This window comes from Acanthisitta chloris, unplaced genomic scaffold (assembly GCF_000695815.1).
Source record: "Acanthisitta chloris isolate BGI_N310 unplaced genomic scaffold, ASM69581v1 scaffold8284, whole genome shotgun sequence".
Taxonomy (NCBI): Eukaryota; Metazoa; Chordata; class Aves; order Passeriformes; family Acanthisittidae; genus Acanthisitta; species Acanthisitta chloris.
Genome location: NW_008668756.1, coordinates 54172 through 75724, shown reverse-complemented (window position 1 = coordinate 75724; position 21553 = coordinate 54172). Strand labels below are relative to the sequence as shown.

The 21553-nt window shown below is 41.5% G+C and overlaps 1 protein-coding gene across 1 annotated transcript in view; it reads left to right on the top strand.

The window, feature by feature from the left end:
• The window catches only part of F13A1 (coagulation factor XIII, A1 polypeptide), a 58189-nt gene that overhangs the window by 24704 nt on the left and 11932 nt on the right, over nucleotides 1–21553 (top strand). Inside the window, exons 5-11 of the mRNA XM_009073052.1 lie at nucleotides 5224–5331; nucleotides 7851–8025; nucleotides 12831–12969; nucleotides 19003–19106; nucleotides 19841–19929; nucleotides 20622–20775; nucleotides 21330–21553. The exon at nucleotides 21330–21553 is cut by the window's right edge and continues 52 nt beyond it. Coding sequence (XP_009071300.1) covers nucleotides 5224–5331; nucleotides 7851–8025; nucleotides 12831–12969; nucleotides 19003–19106; nucleotides 19841–19929; nucleotides 20622–20775; nucleotides 21330–21553 — 993 coding nt within the window. The remainder of the gene's footprint in view (nucleotides 1–5223; nucleotides 5332–7850; nucleotides 8026–12830; nucleotides 12970–19002; nucleotides 19107–19840; nucleotides 19930–20621; nucleotides 20776–21329) is intronic.

The following is a 21553-nucleotide window of genomic DNA, read 5'->3' as shown; positions in this document are numbered from 1 at the left end:
TCTTGGGGATCATCTTGTCACAGGGTTCCTATGACAAACTGGGATTTAATCCCAAAGTTTTAAATTCCCGCACCACAAGGACAAAGTGGAGCAGCCTCTCCCTTTGCTGACTGGACTTGACAACATCAGTCTCCAGTGGTGCCTTACAGACTGGGGGAAGCACCCCACACTAGGCTAGTGTGGGGTATTTGTGTGCCTTCAATAACATAGAAACATAGAATAGTTTGGGTTGGAGATCACCTAGTCCCAGCCTCTGCCATGGACAGGGACACCTTCCACTAGTTCAGGTTGCTCAGAGTCATGTCCAACTTGGCCTGGAACACTTGCAGGGATGGGGCAGCCACAGCGTCTCTGGCAACCTGTTCCAGCATTTTGCCACCTCCATAAAAAACTACTTCCTTATATCTAACCTAAATCAACCCTCATTTAGTTTAGAACCATTACCCCTTGTCTCAGACTTACTGCTTACCTGTTTTACCTCAGTCTTATTGTAAGCACTAACCAGCCTGAAAATCCCTATGGGATGAAAGAGCTAAGTTACTGTGTGAGAATGGGAAAAAGGCACTACCAAGCAGAATCAAAGAGAGTGCAAAGCTAACCCTAGCTGTCACTCAGAGGGGCTCCAGTGAACAGTTATTGGACATAGTGAGCTCTTCTCATCTCATCTTCTGGATTTTCACAGTACAAGTAATAAAGTATTGAACTATTTGCTTAATACCATGGAGATGGATCCATTCAGGTTTTGTGGCACCTCCCTAGCACAGCACTGCATAAGGGACCTTATGCCTTGCTTTCTCTCCCTCAGCTAAATACTGTCTCAAAGCTTGAGCTGGATGGATTGCCAGTGTGCTTGCCCTGGAGAGCTCTTTGAACTCACATTTCTCTTGTTTCCTTGTTTAAGGGTACAATTTCATCTCTTTTCCTGCAGCAGCACTGCCTGAGGGAGTTCCTGCCTCTGCACCATTCCTTTGGTTGTGCCAGTGCGGTTGTTTGAGGGGTCTGCCTGTCTTCCTGACTGAGATAAAAATAACCCTTAAATAAGGAGTGGGGGAAGAAATTCCATGAGTTGATGGTGATAAAAGAAATGTGGAACCAGATCCTGAGGCCAAAGCTGGGCACTCATTTAAATTGACCAAAAATGCCCCCTCCTGGCCCTTCCTTCCCCCTGCAAGTGCTTGTGCAGCTGTGCAGTGGCTCAGGCTGGGGAGCTGATCTAGCTGAATAAGCATCTTGTTGGGTTTTTTTTTCCTCTGGGTTATTTCTTGGGCTTGCTCTGTTCTTAGATTTGAGATTCATTCCATGACAGATGTGAGGGGGAGGGAGAGAGGGGAATGAGTGGCTGGAGGTGGAAAGTGCTGCTGAAACCAGATGCTAGATTTATGTCCTAAGATGCTAAATTTATGGCCTATGGTGGCTTGGTCTGAGCTGCTTATATTCTGCAAATCTGACACCTTCCTGACACAAACACCAGCCTCACTTGAGAAACTGCATTATTTATTTGGTTTTGCTAGGAGGTAGTTCTGTCTGGGAGGTTAGGGCTGTTCCATAGGCCTTTGTCATTCCTGTGTTGGCTGAAATTGGAGGGCCTTATTTCCACCCCATGCTGTGGTGCACCTTTTCCTATTCCTTGCCCATGTGAAAGCTGAGTGTGGCAGATGCATCTCAACAGGCCCAAGCCAAGAGCTTTAATGGAATCAATCATTTTCTATGGCTGCACCAGACATCTCAATCTGAAAAGCAACAGAGAAATGTTCTTCTGGTTCCCTTACTTTCAGTGCGAGGGAGGACATGATGTTCCTGATCTTACCCTGCCCATTTCCAGCCATTAAAGACACGTCTCCCTCATTTTCAGCAATAATGGATATTAGGAGTAAGAGCATTACTGGGAGTAAAAGTACTAGTAGCAAGGCCTGTATTATGGATATACCATACAAGTCTGATTTTTGTATTTATAATATGTAACCCTTTACAAAATGTACATAAAAAGCATAAGGTCACATACAGTCATAGAGGTGAAAGGTATGTAGTCATATGCTAAAGTACAGATAGACTTGTGCATGGTAATGTTCTTAGGCTAAAAAATTGCTTTGAACAATGACAGCTGGAAACTTTAACTCAGGTTGTAAATTAAAAAAGAACATACAGCTCAAAAGTGGGTTACTAATTCTCACAGCTGTTGTCTGTTGAACAGCATCAACATAGAGGAAAGGCAAGGAAAACGGACTGAGGAATTAAAAACAACAGAACAGTTCAAATATATCTGTAATGAATGAGGATGGAGGTGTTCCTTGTAACATCAGTGCCCTCCCTTCCAAGAAACTGTAAATAGCCAGTCACTCAGAGGATTCCACAGAGGATTCAGGGGAAATTTGGCTTTGGAAGAAATCTAGGCACATAGGAATTCTCTAGCTGAAAAATGTCAGAAGTTGGATCCTACACAGATCATTTAATGTTTATTTTTTATGAGAAAAATAAAATAAAACTAGTGGTCATAGAATTCTGTTGTCATCATGGCTTAGCTCATGTCCACACATTGGTCTATGCTGGCTTTGAAACCCACTGTGCCAATGTAATTTTACAGCACATTCATTTGGCCAGGTCAGACCACAGGCAACGTGAGATCACATCTGCCTGCAGCTGGCTAGGAGAAACACAGCACTAACTCAGCCAGTGCTGAAAGTGATACAGTCCCTCTTACTTCGACTTAAATGGAAGGTCATCCATTCGAAACAGGTTAGCATGAAAGAGGATGCCACTGAAGGCCGGGACGACTAAGTGTCTTGCTCTGTAACACAAAGCACTTCTGCGTGCAGACAGAATCCCTTTGCCTGTGTGCTCTCTCACACCATGTTTTCCATTTGCAGTATTTCCCAGGTGGCTCTGCCAAAGTGCCTTGGTCCTGAATTTGATTTATTTCTATTTCAGCTTAGGTGGAGCAGGAGGTGCCTGTGTCCGGCCCAGGTTCACTCACCTGTCCTGGCTTCCTACTGCTGCTCTGGTTTCTCTGATACTTCAGGGTTGTTCAGCCTTACAACCTTTATATTTCTGTTCCACTTCTCTCTTGATAGACTTTTTATGCCAAGAGTGAGAGCAGGAAACTGATTTAGTTTGATTTAAAGTTTTTTAATCCCTGAATAGTCAAGAAGGGCAATGCTGGCTTTAGTGTTAAGGTTAGTCTGCATCCTGCACTACTGTAGGAGTGTAAGGCAGCTAAGACTTTGCAACTTGTCTTCTCTCTTCTCCTGTTTGTCCAGTTATTTCACAAGCATTCATGTCATTTTGTAAATGCTAAGGTGGAAGGCAACAACTCTGATAGCAATTTATTTTCTCTTTATTCTTTCTGTATATGCTGGCAAGATTGGCAGTGTCTCATAAACTGTAGATGAGAAAGCTTTAATTTGCAGGGTAAACTGCCTATTGATTTAACTCAAGTCTGATGACTTGAAGTGCAGAAAGCAGATTTTAATCCTGGTGAAAGTGATAAATTATTGGGCCAGACCAGAAGAAAAGTGAACTTGAAGCAGGAAGGAGAGCTATGAGGGCACATATGTTGCTCCCATTCCTTTGGGAAGGAGATTCTCCACAGCACAGTCATTCATCCAAGATTATTTACATCACATCCCAGTGGAGTGGACTGGACTACCGTGCAATTATTTGGCTTCTCAGGAATGATAGAATATTAGGAGCGGGTCTCTAAGAAACATTAATCCCTCTTTCTCTATTCCCAAACACCATTAATTCAGTTTTGCTCAGACTATGAGGTGTTACTCACTACTGAATGCCTGCTCCAGAGAAAGTAATTAAATGTGAGTGTGGGTGATGATGAGAGAGATGTGCTGCCTTGGGGCATTTGCTGAAAAGGATTCATACAGCAGTGGTACCTTGTGCAATAAGACCCAGGCAGGCTCAAGGCAAAGAACAGGACTTCATTGGCCAGGAAATGGCTGAAGGTGGTGAAACATGATGGTGCTTCTGTTTTCTTGGCTTATGCCAGAGCTCAGCCACTGCCTGCTCCCTATCCCTCCCATCTTCCCTGCAGTATCAGCAGCAGTCTTAACTCTTTGAGGCTTCTTTTTCAGCTCTCTGACCTCACTCTTCATTCTTCTCTACCTCTCTCCAGACTGCCAAAGCAGCAGCTTGGTCTGGTCTCTTGTTCACTTTCTTCAGGAGGCAAAACTTAGGTTGGCCTTATCTGTCAAGGAGCCCTAAGCCAGGCTGGAGACAGTTACGAAATCAATCCAGCTCTACTGCCAGCACAAGAGCAAAAATCCTATTAGCATGAATCATATCTTTCAGGATGTAAGCATATAACATAAAACTTAACATAGCAAGGGGACAAGCTGCATGGAGTTTCTGTTACAGCTTTGAATGTTAATATAAGTTTGTGTGTCTAGAAGATATTTATTAATGTGCATTTCCCTGTCTCCTATCGTTTTCCAGGGGACAGAGGTATTTTCCTTTGCTATGCAGTTTCTCCTAAGGAAAATGAAATACATTGCAGGGCAAGTTCTGTGACAAATGGTTTCTGGTCTATTTAGGCACCTCTGCCCTCAATTCATTCTTGTGCTTGTTCATGCTGGATTGAAAAAAATGTACCTTTTCACTCTGGTTTTGAAGAAGACTGCTTTAGGTCACTCGGTATTTTTGATGCCTATGTTTTGTAGACCAGGATTAATCTATATAATCAGCTTTTGGCTTGTCAATTTTAAGCAGATTTAAAGAATAACTTTAAAATGTAGGTGTCTTCAAATTAACACTGGCAAACCACTTATTGTACAACCTCCCAGCTATGCACTGGCTGTGTCAGGAAGCCCTGAAACTAACAGGTCTCAAGTCTGTGAAGGACATAAAGTCCTTCATGAGCAGACTAGCTTCTTGTAGTTATTATTATAATATCTTCCTATTATATACTTGTTAGCAGTTAAAATTTTATGTGCTGTCAGAAAGTCTGTGTTGTCATTTCAACCTTCTGGAAACTGGACTGAGATTGAATTGAAAATACACTCTCTTCCCTCACAGCCTCTCACATTTGTTTCTCTCCACACGTGAGTGATTATTCCAGAAGAAAGCTTGCATTGTTAAACACAGAACTTTGACTTGACCAGCTAATTTTGAAGTTGATCAGCTATTATATCAACAATGCAAGATGATTTTGCCTGTGCTTTCCAGAATAAAGGGTGACTCAATTTTCCCTCTGATTTCCTTTTAATTTTCTTTATCTAGTTTGAAGAAAATGTTCTGGATGCTTGCCTGTTCCTGATGGACAAGGCAGAACTGGAGCTCTCTGGGCGTGGAAACCCGATCAAAATCTGCCGTGTTGCCTCTGCAGTGGTATGTATTGGATGCCTAATATGTGTCAGAAGTGACCCATAAATCAAAGTCAGGTTGATTTAACTAGCCCTCATGCCCTAATGTGCTCACTCCAACACACGACAGATCAATTGTCCGTTCTGACCTCTGGGGTCTGGCATTTTACTTTGCTCCGCTAAAGTTGAAGCAGCTTATGTAGGCTCATCACCTTTTCCTGAGGATGATGCCTCTGTGTTGGGAAAGCCACTTTTAGACATTGCACTCCAGGCATAAGCATTTCCTGTGACACTGTGCCCACTTTCCAGCAGCTGAGATAATTGAGAAAGCTATTTCTGCTGTGGACAATAAGGTGATATGAGGGGTGGAATTTTGGATGGGGAACTGAGAGACTTTATGTGGACTCCAGCACTAACCTCAATAGGGTCTTAATACACTGCAGTGGTGGTGTTGCTGTGTCTGATTTAAGCCCCAAATGGCCTAATCAGGCTATTTGGGGCTTAAATAGTGCACACAAATATATACGTGCACTACCTTGGCCCCGGAAGAAAACACAGTGAGAACTATCCTCTTAAATATGGGGTGCACAAAACATACCCCACTCAGAATTGTAGTACCTAAAATAACCAGGAAGACTTTCCAGACCTCCTTTCTTTCCAGTTGCTAGGCACCAGGAATCATGCTGTGGGTGCAAGAGCAGTCCCATCTCTAATATTCAAGATGCTGGACTCATCTGGGATGTGGAAGGCAAAGGCTGAGTCCTCTCCTTTGCCTTGTTAGAGGTCTGAACTGGTGCTTTCTGCTTCGCAGTATAATACCCTAGTCATTGAGCTAGTGTAATTAGATGTTCTCTGAAGGCATGTACTAAAATAGACTGTCCACAAAACATGGCTGCTGGAGATGGATGATCCTTTAACCCATTTGTTATAGCATTTGCCCAGGCTTTAAGAAAATGAGCTCTTTGTCTTAGATGACATTGAAATGGGATCTCCAGCCTCTCAATCTAGCATAGCATCATGTTAAATAGAATAGCTTCAGCAAGAAGTATTGAAAACACTTCCACTTCTCTTTCTTTTTTAACATTCTATTTATTTTTTTTCACCCCAGACATTAGAAATACATATTCAGATCATCAGATATAAGCAAGAACTGAATGTGGTTCCTTCATTACTGGGCTAGTAAATGTAAAAAGTCCCTCATGTAGGGACTGTGGAAGTCCTCAGGACAGGATAGCACGAATTTTATGAACCCAAAGAGGGCATGAACATTACTTAGGTTTTGAGCTACTCAATCATTTTAGAGAGATGGAGAATTTCACCACTGGAACTCCAGGAGTCAATGGACTTTAGGTCTAATCTGCAGAACTAAGCCATAGGTGGGTAGAGGTTTTGGACATCTGAACTCTGGACTTCAGTAAGAAGTGGGCAAGAGGCATTGAAGTCTCACTTGTGTTCCTTACCCTCATTCTTGCTCAAGATGAAATGTGGTAAAGCTGAGCTAGTTTGAGGACATGGCCCTGTGCTGGAATTCTTCTGAGTCTTCTTGGCATTGCAGACCAGGTAAAGTCCCTCTCTTCTTCCACTCTTGACAGCCAGAAGAGAGGCTGAAGATCAACATGCTGCCCTGTCCTTGGAGTGCTTCTTTCCTTGGCATGTCTTCCATGCCAGTGAGATGGGCACAACCTCTTAACCCTTTGGTTATGTCTCTGAATACTGATCTTTATTCAGTCCTAGAGTTCACAGGAAGTCGATTTTCTAATTATAAAACAGTAGTTAATGCAGCCAAAAGCTTTTAAATGAGAATTGTGATTTATTTGGCTGGTATGTAGCTGTTCCACATTAGCATAATTAAAAGGTACAGAGAGAATGAGCTTTTTGCACAGCCTCAACTGGTTTGGTTCAAATTGCAGCTAGGAGATGTATTGCTCGTTAATGCCTATTAGTATAGCCATTAGTCAGCAAAACTCTTCGCTTTGTATAATCTTACCAGAGGAAAACTTACACAGCAGATTCATTCTTGTTTTCATGTGTGCTGGACCAAAGAAACTAGTTTCTACTCTAAAAATAGAAGTGGACTGGTTCTCCCCTCAATCTGCTGTAAATCAGGAGTGATTTTATTAAAATTTCTGGGCTGATATGAACAGAAAAACAGATGATGTTAGGAAAGAATCCAGCTTAATATTTCTGAGGCTTGCTTATCAATGTGTAACTGATTGCATGTATTAAAAATACACAGTAGTAAGCATGTTCAATGTTAATAAAACTTACTAAACTGGCAACATGGATACTCAGTGTGATGATTTAATTTTGACATTATTTTTAAATGTCTTACCTTCATTCAAAATTTTTCAGTGATGAAGAATCCATGGCCCTTAGCAAGATTGTTTTATTTGTCTCCCACCTTCATAATGAAGCACTTCTATCTTACTTCTAGCCTAAACTTGTCTATATTCAGTCTCTTCCATCCTATCTTTATCTTCTGGGCTAAAGAGCTTTCTATTATCCAGTCTCTGACATCCCTAATGCTCATTTTCTTTGTCTTAGATCAACTCCAGGGATGATAATGGTGTGCTAGCTGGATCCTGGGACAATGAGTACACTTATGGTGTTGCACCTTCAGCCTGGACAGGAAGTGTGGACATTCTCTTGGAGTATTACAGTTCTAAGCAACCTGTGCGATATGGCCAGTGCTGGGTCTTTGCTGGTGTCTTCAACACATGTAGGTATCAATGAGAAAAGCTTTGCACTGCTTAATAGAGGTTTTAGGTGAAACTAACTAAAATATTTCCTGGCCCTGTGTTGTTTAGGAGTAAATAGCAGAGGTACTTTAAAATACGTGGCTAAAATAGATGGTCTTTAAATAAAGCTTTGGTGTTTTCTTCAGTTCGGCTGCTTTTCCAAACAAATCTGTGAACTATTTATTTGTTCAGTAAAATGTATTCAGTGACTCATGAGGGTAAGTTTGGGAGAGAGAAAGTTAAGTCTTTTGGCACAGTCCATATTTCTTTCAGGAAATCTCAGATGCAAAGGGTGTTTGTCATCTAGACCTAAAACATTAAATTACTACCCAATATGGGACATGTGATGGTGTTTCTGCTCCAAAATGGCTAAATCTCACCTACTGAGAATTATTCCTAAAACAATTGAGGTGCACTGTCCCTGCACCTGTTTACTGAGCACTGTTAACAACTTTTTGGAGTTTATGAGCCAGAAGAATGGGGAAAATGCTGGTCTAGTATATGAATTGTCTAGAATTACAAGGTAAAGTTCCAGGAGTTCCAGTGCTGCAGGTCATAAAACCCAGTGGGGAAAGCAGCCTTGGATTGGTCCCATTTTTTTACCATCTAGCTCAGTAACAGCATCACATCTAACAACATTATCTGCGAATACTCAGGAGCCCACTGCAGCATATTAGCAGTCAAGAAAGACTCTCAGAGTGTATAAAATGTGCATTATACAGATAATGAGGACCAGACATTGGAAGCAATGCTTATGTCAAGTGTCAGTATAGAGCCAGTCAAGCAGTTCTTATGCCTATAGCACTGGCCAATAGAAGAAACTGAACAGAAATTACAAGTGTCTTAAGCCCAGACAATCTTACTTAGAAGCACTTACAACATATACATGTAAGTATCAGAGTGGGGGGAAGATGAGATCAGCTTGGTGCAGGGAAACAAAATATTTCTGCGGGCTTGGAGCCTACTTTACATCAAGTACATTTCAGCCATAGTTGAAGGTCTAAGCTTTGGTCCTTGTATTTAAGGTGTGAAAAGGGAGTTACAGAAAAACTCTCTGTGAAACCTTCCCCTTTTTCACATGCCTTAGTACTGTCACATGTTGCTGTCTCAAGGAATCACATTACACTTCTCTGTATATTTCTAGCAAAAATAAAGGCTATTAATCACCCATCTTCCACAGCAAGTGTTAAAATTGTATAATTAATGGTAAGTTACAAGACTAGTTCTTCACCCTCAGGCAACCCTGGGCATCTCTGTGTCTTCACTTTATTTTTGCCTGTTCTGTGTGCGTAAGTTTCATTTTATACACAATTACCCCAGTCTGTGTAACTGACATTCATAACTCGATCGGATTACCTGAGGAAATTCAAAAGCTATTCAAAAGACTAAGAACCTCAGAAACAAAGGTGTCTTGTGACCACCTAGGCTTCTACTGGCACACGCTTCTCACAGCTGCAGCGGGGGAGTGGTTTCAGAGTTCTCTGCTTCTCATAGAACCTTAGAATGATTTGGGTTGGAAGGGACCTTAAAGATCATCTATGCCCAACCCTCCTGCTGTGAGAAGGGTTGCCTTCTACTGCCAGGCTGCTCAAAGTCCCATCTAGTCTTGCCTTGAACACTTCCAGGGATGGGATAGCTACCACTTCTTGAGGCAGCCTGTTCCTGTGCCTCACCACCCTCATAATTTCTTTCTAATATCTGAACTAAACCCACCCTCTCTCAGGTTAAAGCCATTACCTCTTGTCCTATTACTATATACCCTTGTAAAAGTCCTTCTCCAGTTCTCTCATAGGCCCCTTTAGGTACTGGAAGGCTGCTCTAAGGTCTCCCCAGAGCCTTCTCTTCTTCAGGCTGAACAGCCCCAGCTGTCTCAGCCTGTCTTCAGAGATGTTCTCCATCCCTCTGATCTTCTTTGTGGCCCTGCTCTGGACTCGTTCCAACAGGTCGATGTCCTTCTTATGTTGGGGGCCCCAGAGCTAGATGCAGTACTCTAGGTGGAGTCTCAGCAGAGTAGAGAGGGAGAATCATCCCCCTTGACCTGTTGGCCATGCTGCTTTTGCTGCAGTCCAGGATACAGCTAGCTTTCTGGGTTGCAGGTACACATTGCGTGGTCATACTGAGCCTTTTGTCAACCAGCAGCCCCAAGTCCTTCTCCTCAGGGCCGCTTTCAGTCACTTCTCCCCAAGCCTGTATTTGTGCTTGGGATTGCCCTTACCTACATGCAGGACTTTACACTTGGCCTTGTAGAACTTTGTGAGGTTGGCATCAGCCCACCTTGCAAGCCTGTCAAAGTCCCTCTGGATCCCATCCCCTCCCTCCCCTCCCTGTGCTGTCAACTGCACCTGAGAACTCAATGTCATCAGCAAACTTGCTTGAGGGTGCAGTCTATTCCACTGTCCATGTCACTGACAAAAATGTTGAACAGCACCAATCCCTGTAGAATGCCACTCATCACTGATCTGCACTTGGACAGCACACCATTGACAACAACTCTTGGAGTGCAATCATCCAGCCAATTCTTTATCCACCAAACGGTCCATTCATCAAATCCATGTCTCTCCAATTTAGAGATGAGGATGTTGCATGGGCAGTGTCAAATGTTTTGCGCAAGTCTAGATTCTTTCATAAATCTGGAGATGTTCCTGTTTTGATTTGGGAAGGTGCAGGCAAGTGCTCTGTCCTTCAATGCATGAAATGCTTTAGTTTATTCCTAGTGCAGTGGGATAGTGAGCAATCACCCACATCCAAAGAACCTGAGAGATATCTACTTTCTTCACTGCCTGAGGCTGCATGGTCTGTACTTGATGCTTCTCACACTCTGCACAACGTAGTGGGTTCAAAATGGCTTGTGTAAATGTTTCCTACAGATGCAATTCCTCGCAGTGGCTTCTATGGGCCGCTTTGTCTTCTCTTCCCATTGCCTCATCTGGATTTCTCTAGGTCACAGACAGACACAGACACCAGTTCTCCCACCTTCCCCCCACACTGGCCCTGAATCACCACTATGCAATATTTTGCCTGGAGGCCACTGTGAAACTGGGGCGATGCAGCAGAAGCCCAGAGCCTGCTGTGTTAAGTGGAGAGGCGTATTTATCTGGGGCAAAACTAGTCTCAGTTTGCTGACTAAGTTAGTCAAGTCAGAGACCTGGCACTTTGTACTGTTGAAAGGATTGCTGAAGTACAACGTTTGTTTAGCACTATGAAATGAAGATGTTGTCCAGTGGCTAATCTGATGATAGCCACTGATACAGCCAGCTGCTGACCACTGCAAAGGGAACATCAAAGGTTCAAACAGTCATGTGCAACTAACAGGGTTTTTTTGAGGTGATTTTGAGTCTCTCAGTTGCCAATGTTTTATCATTGTGACCAGTCCAGCTTTCCAAGGTTACTGTATTGTACACTCTGGATATCCATCCGTTAAAAATGCTAAAACATTCCAAAAAATGGTCATTAATCTTGAAATTGTCAGACAAATTATTTTCAATGAGCCCTGATGGTTCATGTTCTGGAAGCCTGGGAGGGCACTTGAATTAAGTTTAATCAATAGGTACATATGGTATTGGATGCATCCAGGTAATTTGTCATCCAGAAACTTGAAATGAATGTGCAGTGCTACACTTTATTGGGAGTCACAGTAGTGACACTAATGAATATACAAAACCCAGCAGTAGCAGTAAGGGCTGTTCAGCATTGCAGAACTGGAACTATTTTTAAATATGATTTTCAATGGAAATATTTTCTACTTTAAAAAAAAATGAAAAGGGCCTGAAAACCCCAACACCCTCTGTTTTCTGCAGAACTATGTTGGCTGCTAAATTGGAAAACATGAACTTTTTTTTGGCTGAGAGACAAAATATGTCACCTGCAGAAGCTGAGATGATGTGTCACCCTGCAGCCCCACTCCCCTCTCAGGGCTGTGCTCCATGTCTATTTATCAGCTGGGGTGCACCACAGATACAGAAGCCTAATGATGCAGACTACAGATGTAGCTGTAGCATTTCCACATTTCCCAGATTTACCACCTGTCAAACGGTGAGAAGTGTCATTGGTGCTATGATGTGATGGTCTGAGATTTAGGGCTAGGGGCTTATTTTTTTGATCCCACTTTTAAGACACTTTATGGGAAGGGACTATTGACTCCGTAATACTATTACTTAGCAATCAATACAAACTATGTAATGTAGTTTATTCAGATTCTCAAACTCTGTCATTTCAGTTGCAAATCATGCAGCTTTTCCCCATTGTTAGCAATCATTTTCAGCTTTATTCTTTGTGTTCTCTAAATCCCTTCTGACAGCAGGTTTCAAACAGGAATACTCCAAATAAATCAAAAGGAGATACTTTCTATTAATTTTCTTTTTAGCATAGCCTCATGATTGGCCTGAATTACTGTTACTTAGACCTAACAGATTTTGCATTTCTTGCAAGCTCAAACTTGTTTTTCTTTGTACCACATCTGGTGATGCAAGTCGACCCATTGCACCCTTATTGGTCCTGAAAAGCTGCAGTGTGGTCACTATGCAAGACTGCTTTAAAACTACTGGTAATCAGCCACTTAAGTCGTAACCATTGTATCATTATCTATCTTGGATGCTCATCATTTTGGGACCAAATAAAATATTTAGCATGTGCTATATAAAAACAGATAGGAGGAATTATTTGGGTTGATTTGACTGAGTTTTCCTGTTTTATTCTAGTTATTAATAGCTTCTGTCCTCTTATCTTGTCATCCAAGAACATAGTTTTCATATTTGTCCTTCTCATCACACTTCTATCTTTGCCACAGTTCTGAGATGCCTGGGGATACCTGCAAGACTCATTACCAACTATTCTTCTGCCCATGATAACAATGCCAATTTACGCTTGGACTTCTTTCTGGATGATGAAGGAAAAGTGGACACCAAACTTACAAAAGATTCTGTCTGGTGAGTCCTCCTGGAAAATGCCTTTAATGTGTCAATGATATGAGTAGTAAAAACCATGTCAGCAATGCCTATGTTTTATTTCTTTCTCTGTGCAGTGAAGAACACTGCTAGCTTATGTGAAACTGAATGAATGGATTGTTAGGAGCTTGACTAATATGAAGTCCTCGTTGTGTAAACACACAAACTCTAGGGGATCACACTATTAATGTTACCATGCCATACAGTGCATGTATAAGTGCTTGTGCTCCTTAGGGCCAAGATATTTCTAAAAATGGAGAGGGGTTGGATGGGCATTTCCATCCTTCTGGAGACAGGTTCAAAGTGTTACCTCAATATCTATGGAAAAATGTGTTTCTTGTTCTGATTGTGCCCAGTTTCTATATTTGTAGGCTGGTTTTACATTGTGTGCATGCAGTCATTGTTGCAATTAAGTACTTTCTGAAATAAATCCAGTGCAGCTGAAAAAGAAACAAGTCAAGGTATCATACAAGATACTGAAATGCTATCACAAGATTTATGAAAAGAAAATAGGAACAAGAAATGAAGTTTACACATTCTTTAGGAGAACACAGTCCTATATCTGGATCCTCAAACTCTTACTGTCTTCTGTCTGACAGGAGAAATGTAGCATATATTGATTATGCGCTCTGTGTGGGTTATTGGCCCTCAAGCTTCTCCTCCACAGAGTGAAGCAGGGAATGTGACCTCTATATTCCTATATTCAGGAGATATATGTCCTATTCAATGTTAATATACCTGATTTGTGTCAATGATATCTTCAACTCACTAGCATAGCTGCTCATCAGCATGTTTCATTAATAACTTAATCTCTGGAAGTCTTTATATTAAAACTGTAATAAACCCATTGTGTGGTGGAGGAAATGACTGAACCTGTTGCTGTAACCTCTTTTATGTGATTTCCATAATCAAGAGAGACTCTAAGGGAAACAATTAGGTTCATTTACATCTGAATCTTGTATCACAGCGTCACAGAATAGTTGAGACAGGAAGGGATACCTGGAAGTCATTCAACTGTTATGTTCAAAGCAGGGTCAGCTAGAGCTGGTTGCTCAGGGCTGTGTCCAGTTGGGCTTTGACAGTCTCCAAGGATGGACACTCCACAACTTCCCTGGGAAACTTGTGCTAATGTTTAACCATTTTCACAGAAGAAAGGTGTTTCCTGATCTTCAGACAGAATTTTCTGTGTTTCAATTTGTGCCCATTGCTTCTTGTCCTGTCATTGGGCTACTGAGAAGAGTCTGGCTTTGTGTTCTTTACCTCAATTCCCTAACCAGGCATTTATACATATGGATAAGATCCTATTGAGCCTTCCCATCTTCAGACTGAACAGTTTCAGCTGCCTTAGCATCTCCTTGTGTACAGCCTCTGTTGTATCAGCCATTCCTTCCAGTTTTCTGTATCAGCAAACTTGCTGAGGGTGCAGTGGGTCTCATAATCCAGATCATTAATGAAGCTGTCAAACAGTATTGGACCCAATATCTACCCCTGGGGTACACAACTAATGACTAGGCTCCAGCTGGAGTTCACACCACTGATCACAACCCTCTGATCCCAGTAGTTCAGCCAGTTTTCAGTATACCTTACTGTCCACTTGTCTAGTTTATATTTCAGTGGTTTGTCTATGAGGATGTTCTGGGAGATAGTGCTAAAGTGAAAAGGGCCAACCCCCATGCACTGGTCTCCCCTTGTCTTTTCAGTAATTCATTTCATCAGAGGAGGCTATCAGGTTTGTCAGGCCCAGCTGGCTGCTTGTAAATCCATGCTGACTACTGCAAATTTCCTAGTCCTTAATATGTTTCGAAATGCTTTCCAGAAGATCTTGTTCCATAACCTTCCTAGGGATCATGGTGAAGCTGACAAGTCTGTAGCTCCTTGGGTACTCTTTCTTCTCTTTCATGAAGAATGGAGTGATATTTGCGCTCTTCCAGTCCTCAGGAACTTCCATGATCATTCAGAGATGTGAGTGGTCTAACAGTGACATTGTCTGGCTTCCTCAGCACTTTTGGGTCCATTCCATCAGATCTGTTGGACTTGTGTGTGTCCAGTCGGTTTAACTATTCTCTAACTTGTTGCTCATCTACAGATGACAAGTTTTCATGACTCCAAGCTTCCACAATGGTCATAGGGGCTATGATTGCTGAAGGTAAATTTTAGCAGTAAAAAACAAGGTAAAGAAGACATTGAATACTTTGGTCTTCTCTTAATCATTTGTCACCAGGTCACCTGCCCTGCTCAGCAGCAGACCCACATTTTCTGTAGTCTTCATTTTGATACTGATGTGCTTACCTTTCTAACTGCTCTTCATGTCCCTTGACATACTCTATTTGGTCTATGTTTTGTCTTTCCTAAACCTGTCCCTGCATGCTCAGACAGTGACTTTGTACTCCTCCTTGTCACCTGTCCCCACTTTCCCCCCTTTCTTATGCACTTTTTTTAATGATCAAGTTTATTTGGGACCACTTTGTGGACTTGTGCCACTTTTGGTTCATTTCTTGCATACAAGGATGGACCATTCTTAAGCTTCTTGAAAAACAACCAGCTCCCCTGGATCCATCTTCTACCCAGAACTTCCTCCTACGGAATTCTTTCAAGCAGGACTTTAAACAGGTCAAAGCCTACTCTTCTCAATGAGCTGTGGTCCCATTATTTGCCTTGTTCCCTCGTGTTAGGATCCTTGGACAGTTTTGCATGTGGTCAATGAGACAGCAGGACATCAGCACATCTCATGGGGCTGATCCTTCTATGGCTCAGAGATCTGTAAAGATCAGTCTTCTGAAACCTCCTCTGCCTATCAATGGTGTGAAACAGGACCCAGTGGCTGTCAACCTGACTGCTCAGTCCCTACACATCCAGTAATGCAAAGTAATTGCTATGTTTCAGAATTTTCACCGTCTCTTCTCTTCTCTCCTTCTCCTAAGCTGATCTGTGAAACACCTCTCACCCTCTTTTGATATTTCCTTTTTCTTCCCTAACTCTCTTTTCACAGCTGTTTCCCAAGACTTCTTAATTCAATCAATTTTTTTCCATTGTTTTGGGATAGGGCCAGATCATCCAAAATCATCCTAGCTCCACTGAAATCCATATGCAACTTTACACTAGCATTTCATCTCCCCATCCTACATTTGCTTTTCTTTGACTTGATTACTTTTGAACTGCATTGTTCATCCGTTCATCCTCCTGGTGCATTTATTAGTACATGGTGCACATAACCCTTTGGGCATGATTTAATATATACACCTCTTTTCATTTCTCCTCTGTGTCCTTTCTTTTCATTACTCTGTAACACTCCATGGTAGCCCACATGCCGACTTTTAATGGTTTGTCTTAACCTTGATTTTGTTTTTAATGTCTCTTTTATTTCTTTATTTTCAAGAGGACAAGCTCAAGGTATTTATAATGATTTTTTAAAATGCATTTCTCACTTTTATTTATAATCTCCTGGAAACTGGAAGCAAAGCTCTTTTTCTATATTAATATATCATTTCTATTGTACTTGCACTCCAGCCTTGTACTGCTCAAGCTGATCTGTTTTCAGGTTTTAAATACTCTCAGACTTCAGGGATACTTGGAGCCAGGATTTTCAGTCCAATCAATCTCTGAGTGTGGGGCTTCCTCTGAATGCTATCTGACATTTATTTATTTTTATTAAAGATCATCTTCTCCCTCAGGATAGAAAACAACACCACCAAAAACAAAACACATATACAAAATTACACAGACTTTGCAAAAAGTTATTTTTATAAAGCTGGCCGGATTTGGGCCCATCAGTACTGTCTCTGTCCCCTTACTTTGTTCTCCTTGTCTTTCTTAATGATGATATACAGACACTTAGAGAATATTTCTCTTGGATGGGAATCAAGCCTTACTTCTACTGGAGGTCCAAGCAGATTGAAATCAGTACCTCAGCAGAAACTTGCTTGATGTCACCCAACCCCATGGGGGTTCATCCTTGTCCAGGCTCATGGAGAAAGCCCTTCTGGGACCTCTGCTCTCCCATTCACTTCCAGATCACTTTGCCCTAATTTCTCAATGTTATTAGTGCCCCTCTCAACCTCGATGCCTGAGCTTGTTGGGTAATGAAAAGGCAGCAGCCGTTTCTGGCATGTGCCTGTCCCACAAGCAATACGAACTACCCTTCTTGAATTGTCTTCCAGGCATAAAACGCACCTGGTCATCTTTTATTAATCTCCTCATTGCTTTGTTTAGTCTGTTCGTAATTATCTCTGTAAATATTTAATGGTCACTACATTGATCTGTATTGCCATTCTTGCTTTCTCTAATGTCTCAGTCTTGCTGGAGAACACAAGAATTACAGAATCAGTGTAACAAACTAGGGCTGTGGAGCCAGCTACTCAGCTATGCTCACTTCTACTAGAGGTTTCTGCTACATTTTGGGAGGCAAATGTTCCCCTTATCCTCCTCTCCTTAATGGTCACTTCTTTTCAAGCAATATCTTTCTGTCCATTCACATCTGATATCCTTAAATGTATTGGCCACTTGTATGGCAGCAGACCCAAAGAAATTGCCATCCTGTTGTGTACAGCACTACACCAATAAAAACCTGTCCCTGAGATGAATATAAAAAATACATATATAGAAAAAACTGCATTACCTAATTACAGAATGGAAGTAGATCTGCCATTTTCCACACTGTTCCCCCACCTCCTTTTGGTTTTATCATCCTTCCCTTCCACCTGCTCTTCAGGTTCTTCTTTTGCAGAACACAAAGCCAATGACATGTCTAACTTTGATTCAAAGTGAACTAGTGAAGGCTTCAGGGCAGGGATTGTCTTTTTCACATGTTAGCATAGCGGTTTTCAAATACCCACCTCCCTCAAAGTGCATCCCCATTCTCTGGTAGCCCTCAGCAAAGCTTTCTGAGCATGATTCAGCATTGACTACTCTCAGCAGCATCAAAAATTCTCTGAGTGTGCGTCATTTTCCTTGAATAATTCCTTTTTCTGTAGTGCTGCTTCATTAACTCTCCTAACTGACAAGTTTTACCCTGATCCAAGCTTTCATTTCCACTTTGAAATGTCTTGTTAGACAAGCCTCAGATCCTTCTGACTCTGCTCTATGGCTGGTTTTCACCTATTATTAATGAAATGGTCAGAGTTTAACAATCCCCATTTTGGTTGCTAATATCACTGAGTGTACCAGGGGCTATATCAGCAGCTACACAGATGTAATTTTATTCAGATCTGCTGTAGGATATGTATAATTTGCAAGCAAAATTGCCCCTTTCTCTACTCCTTCCTTCTTTTATTTTTTTTTTGCAGTAATGAAATGCAAACACTTTGCTGGCTTTACTGTGAGACCCTCTTCCTAGATTATCTTTTTTCCTTGCTTGTGCTCTCCCTTGAGCACTGGCACTGTTGTAGGAAGTTGCAAGATCGATCTTTCTCTTCTGCTTATATTTGAAATATGCTGGGCAGACTATGATGGTGCTGTAGTGTTGGGGGTTTTGTCCTGATCATTCAGTCAGGTGAGACCATTTCAGCCCTGACCACCTAGATGAGCTACTCAGAATTTCATCTTCCAGAAAATTGTCCTGGGCTCTAAAAGCAAGACTTGGCCCACAGCAGTTGTAGGTGGGTTTTATGGAAAGCCGTATGTTCTAGGAAATCTGACCTGCTTCATTGGCATGACAGACAGGGAAAGCCTTACAAGGAATCCAAAGTGAGAATAATCTTAGAAAGGCTTCTAGTGTGTGTAGTTCTTCATCTACCCCAATATTTTCTGAGATGTTTACATTCAGAACACATTAGAAGAACCAAAAAAGTTTCTTCAAGTTCCAGTCAACGAACTACAACGATGGATTGTGCCTTCCAGACTTTAATAGGTTTGTATCAAACCTTTAGACCTAAAAATCTCTTCTCTTAAAAGACTGAACTTTTTTATCCCTGAATTGACAAACGTATTGAAGCAATGGAAGGACATAAATACAAAGATTTGCTTTGGTCCTATCTTCTTTCCGAGAATTTAATATTTTGGTCCCATCTCTTGTCTAAGGAATTATCATTGCTGGAATGAAGCTTGGATGACCAGACCTGATCTTCCTGTCGGTTTTGGAGGATGGCAGGCTGTTGATGGGACACCTCAAGAAACCAGTGATGGTAATTTGGCTTGAAGTCCTCCTTAGCTTACTTTCTAATGTTTGGGTTCTTTGTGGCAAGCAATAAGTTGATGATAGCTGAACCAGTGGCACCATATGGCCAATGACAACAAATCTATCCCTATTATAACACTGCTTATGATGCATGGGCACAAAATCCTGCATGAGAAGAGCCCTACTTGGTACAAAAGAAATGTAATCCTGTTGCCAAAGATGTCTTCTAAAATTTTAGAGAACCTACACAGAAGCCTGATCAAAGTAATTCTCCTTCATTTTATGCAGCCCTCACTAAACTTCCTGAGCGGGAGGTAGGCAGGAGAAAAAAAGTGAAAAGCCACTGCTATTTCTTTCCAGTCCTGAAATTTCCAGTCCTTAAAATACATTCTTTGCAAATTTACAGTGAGATCTTTCTCAGCCTGTGGTGTAACTGAACCCTCCCAAAATCATCTGCTTTAACCAAAACCAGCTATAACTGTGTTTCAAGCACTTGAGACTTACAGTGGACTTCATGGTGCCCTTAAAGGTACTGAACCATCAGGTTGTTCCAGATTGAAGTCTGTGTTGTCTAGAGGACTGCTAACAGAAATTAAGCTTTTTGCTTCTTGGTCAGGAGTTTCTGTAAACTACTGAAAGAGTTTGCCAAAGCCCAAAACTTCTTTTTCTTTTAGAAAATAATATGTTTTGACATGTTTTTAATTTGTTTAATCTCTCACTTTATCTCTCTTCTCCCCATAGGTATGTACAGGTGTGGTCCAGCCTCAGTTCAAGCCATTAAACATGGCCACGTTTGCTTCCAGTTTGATGCTCCTTTTGTCTATGCTGAGGTACGTACGTGAAAAATCTTATTGCAATGAGTGGTATCAGTGAGACACAAGAAAGGTCTCAAATTTGTGGACTGAGAAATCACAGAGTAATCTCATCATTGTAGTCTGACTTGCAGGCCAGTAGGTGTGATATGGCTTTAATGAATGAGAGAGATTTCTCTAATCTCTGCTCACCAACATAATAAGCAGAAAGCTTATTATACGTTCAGCTCCACTGAAACTTCAGGCTCTGGTCATTTATCCTTTCAAGATTCAACTATGCTCACTGCATTCCTTTTGGCTGCTGTGCATCATAGAGAGCTCACATGGGTGGTTTGACCAATGGATCTGAAAGAGAAATAGCTCCATAAGGAGCTGGAGAGCCTGGTCTGGAGTTTTAACCTCTTGCACCTCCAGAGGTAATGGGCCCAGAGCTGCAGGACAAGTTTCTTTCTAATTGAATTAAGACAGAAGAAAATAAAGATATTTCATCTATTAAGCATTCCCCCCTCTATGTCTAAAGAAATGTGTAATCATGCTCCCCAAATCCAAAAGATATCTTTGTAGCCTAATCAAGTTTATACTCTATCATTCTGGAGTTATGAATAGTAAAATGCATCTTTGCACATGACTAATTTTAAACATGGAACTTCAATGCAAGTAATTAATGGGACTTTGAGTCAACATGTCATTGTTTTCATTTAATTTCATAGGTGAATAGTGACATTATTTTCTCAAGAAGGAAACCAAATGGAACACAAGTGATAGAAAAAATTGACACAACCCATATTGGGCAGTTGATTGTGACCAAGGAAGTTGGAGGTGACGGAATGATGGAAATTACTGAGGAGTACAAGTTCCGAGAAGGTAACCTGAAATGGGGTGGAACCATACTGATGTACTTTTATCTCAGTCAGATCTTGGATGATCGATTTACAAGCCTCTGGCACTGAGAGAACTTCATGAAAAGCTGCCAAAGTGCTCTCTGAAACTCTTTATTTGTAACTCCATCCCAGAAACACTGCAGATGCCTTGATGAGAACACAAACTTTGCTACTCAGGAATGCTTTGGACTGAGTAAGCTGTAGTGAAAATGAAAGGTAGTTGTGGAGCCACTCAAAGCATTCAAAACAGTTCAAGGCTTTCTGTGTAGCTGCTTAGACATTTCTTACTCAGGCCATATGTTTGCACAGAGTAAATCAGTGTAGCCACATTAATAACAATTCAGCTATATTGATTTGTCTGATACAACAGACACTAACTCTCTTGGAAGCTGTGAAGTTATCCTAATACTAATGTTACCCCAGGAAGGCTCACGGTCTTCATCTCTTCATTTCAGTGACTAAAGACTACGGAAGGTGGTAGGTGGGCTAATGCAGTACCCCTGTTCTTTTCTAAGTCTGATTTTCATTCATTTCTAGGCTCAGATGAGGAACGACTGGCTCTTGAGACTGCTGTGATGTACGGTGTTAAAAAGCAAACTACCAAAGATATCATATATCAGCCACAAACGGATATTGACATGGACTTCCAAGTGCAAAAGGCAGTTCTTGGCAATGACTTTAAAGTCACCATAACTTTCAGGAACAGAAGTCGCAACTCCTACACTGCTACTACCTACCTTTCGGGCAACATAGTGTTTTAT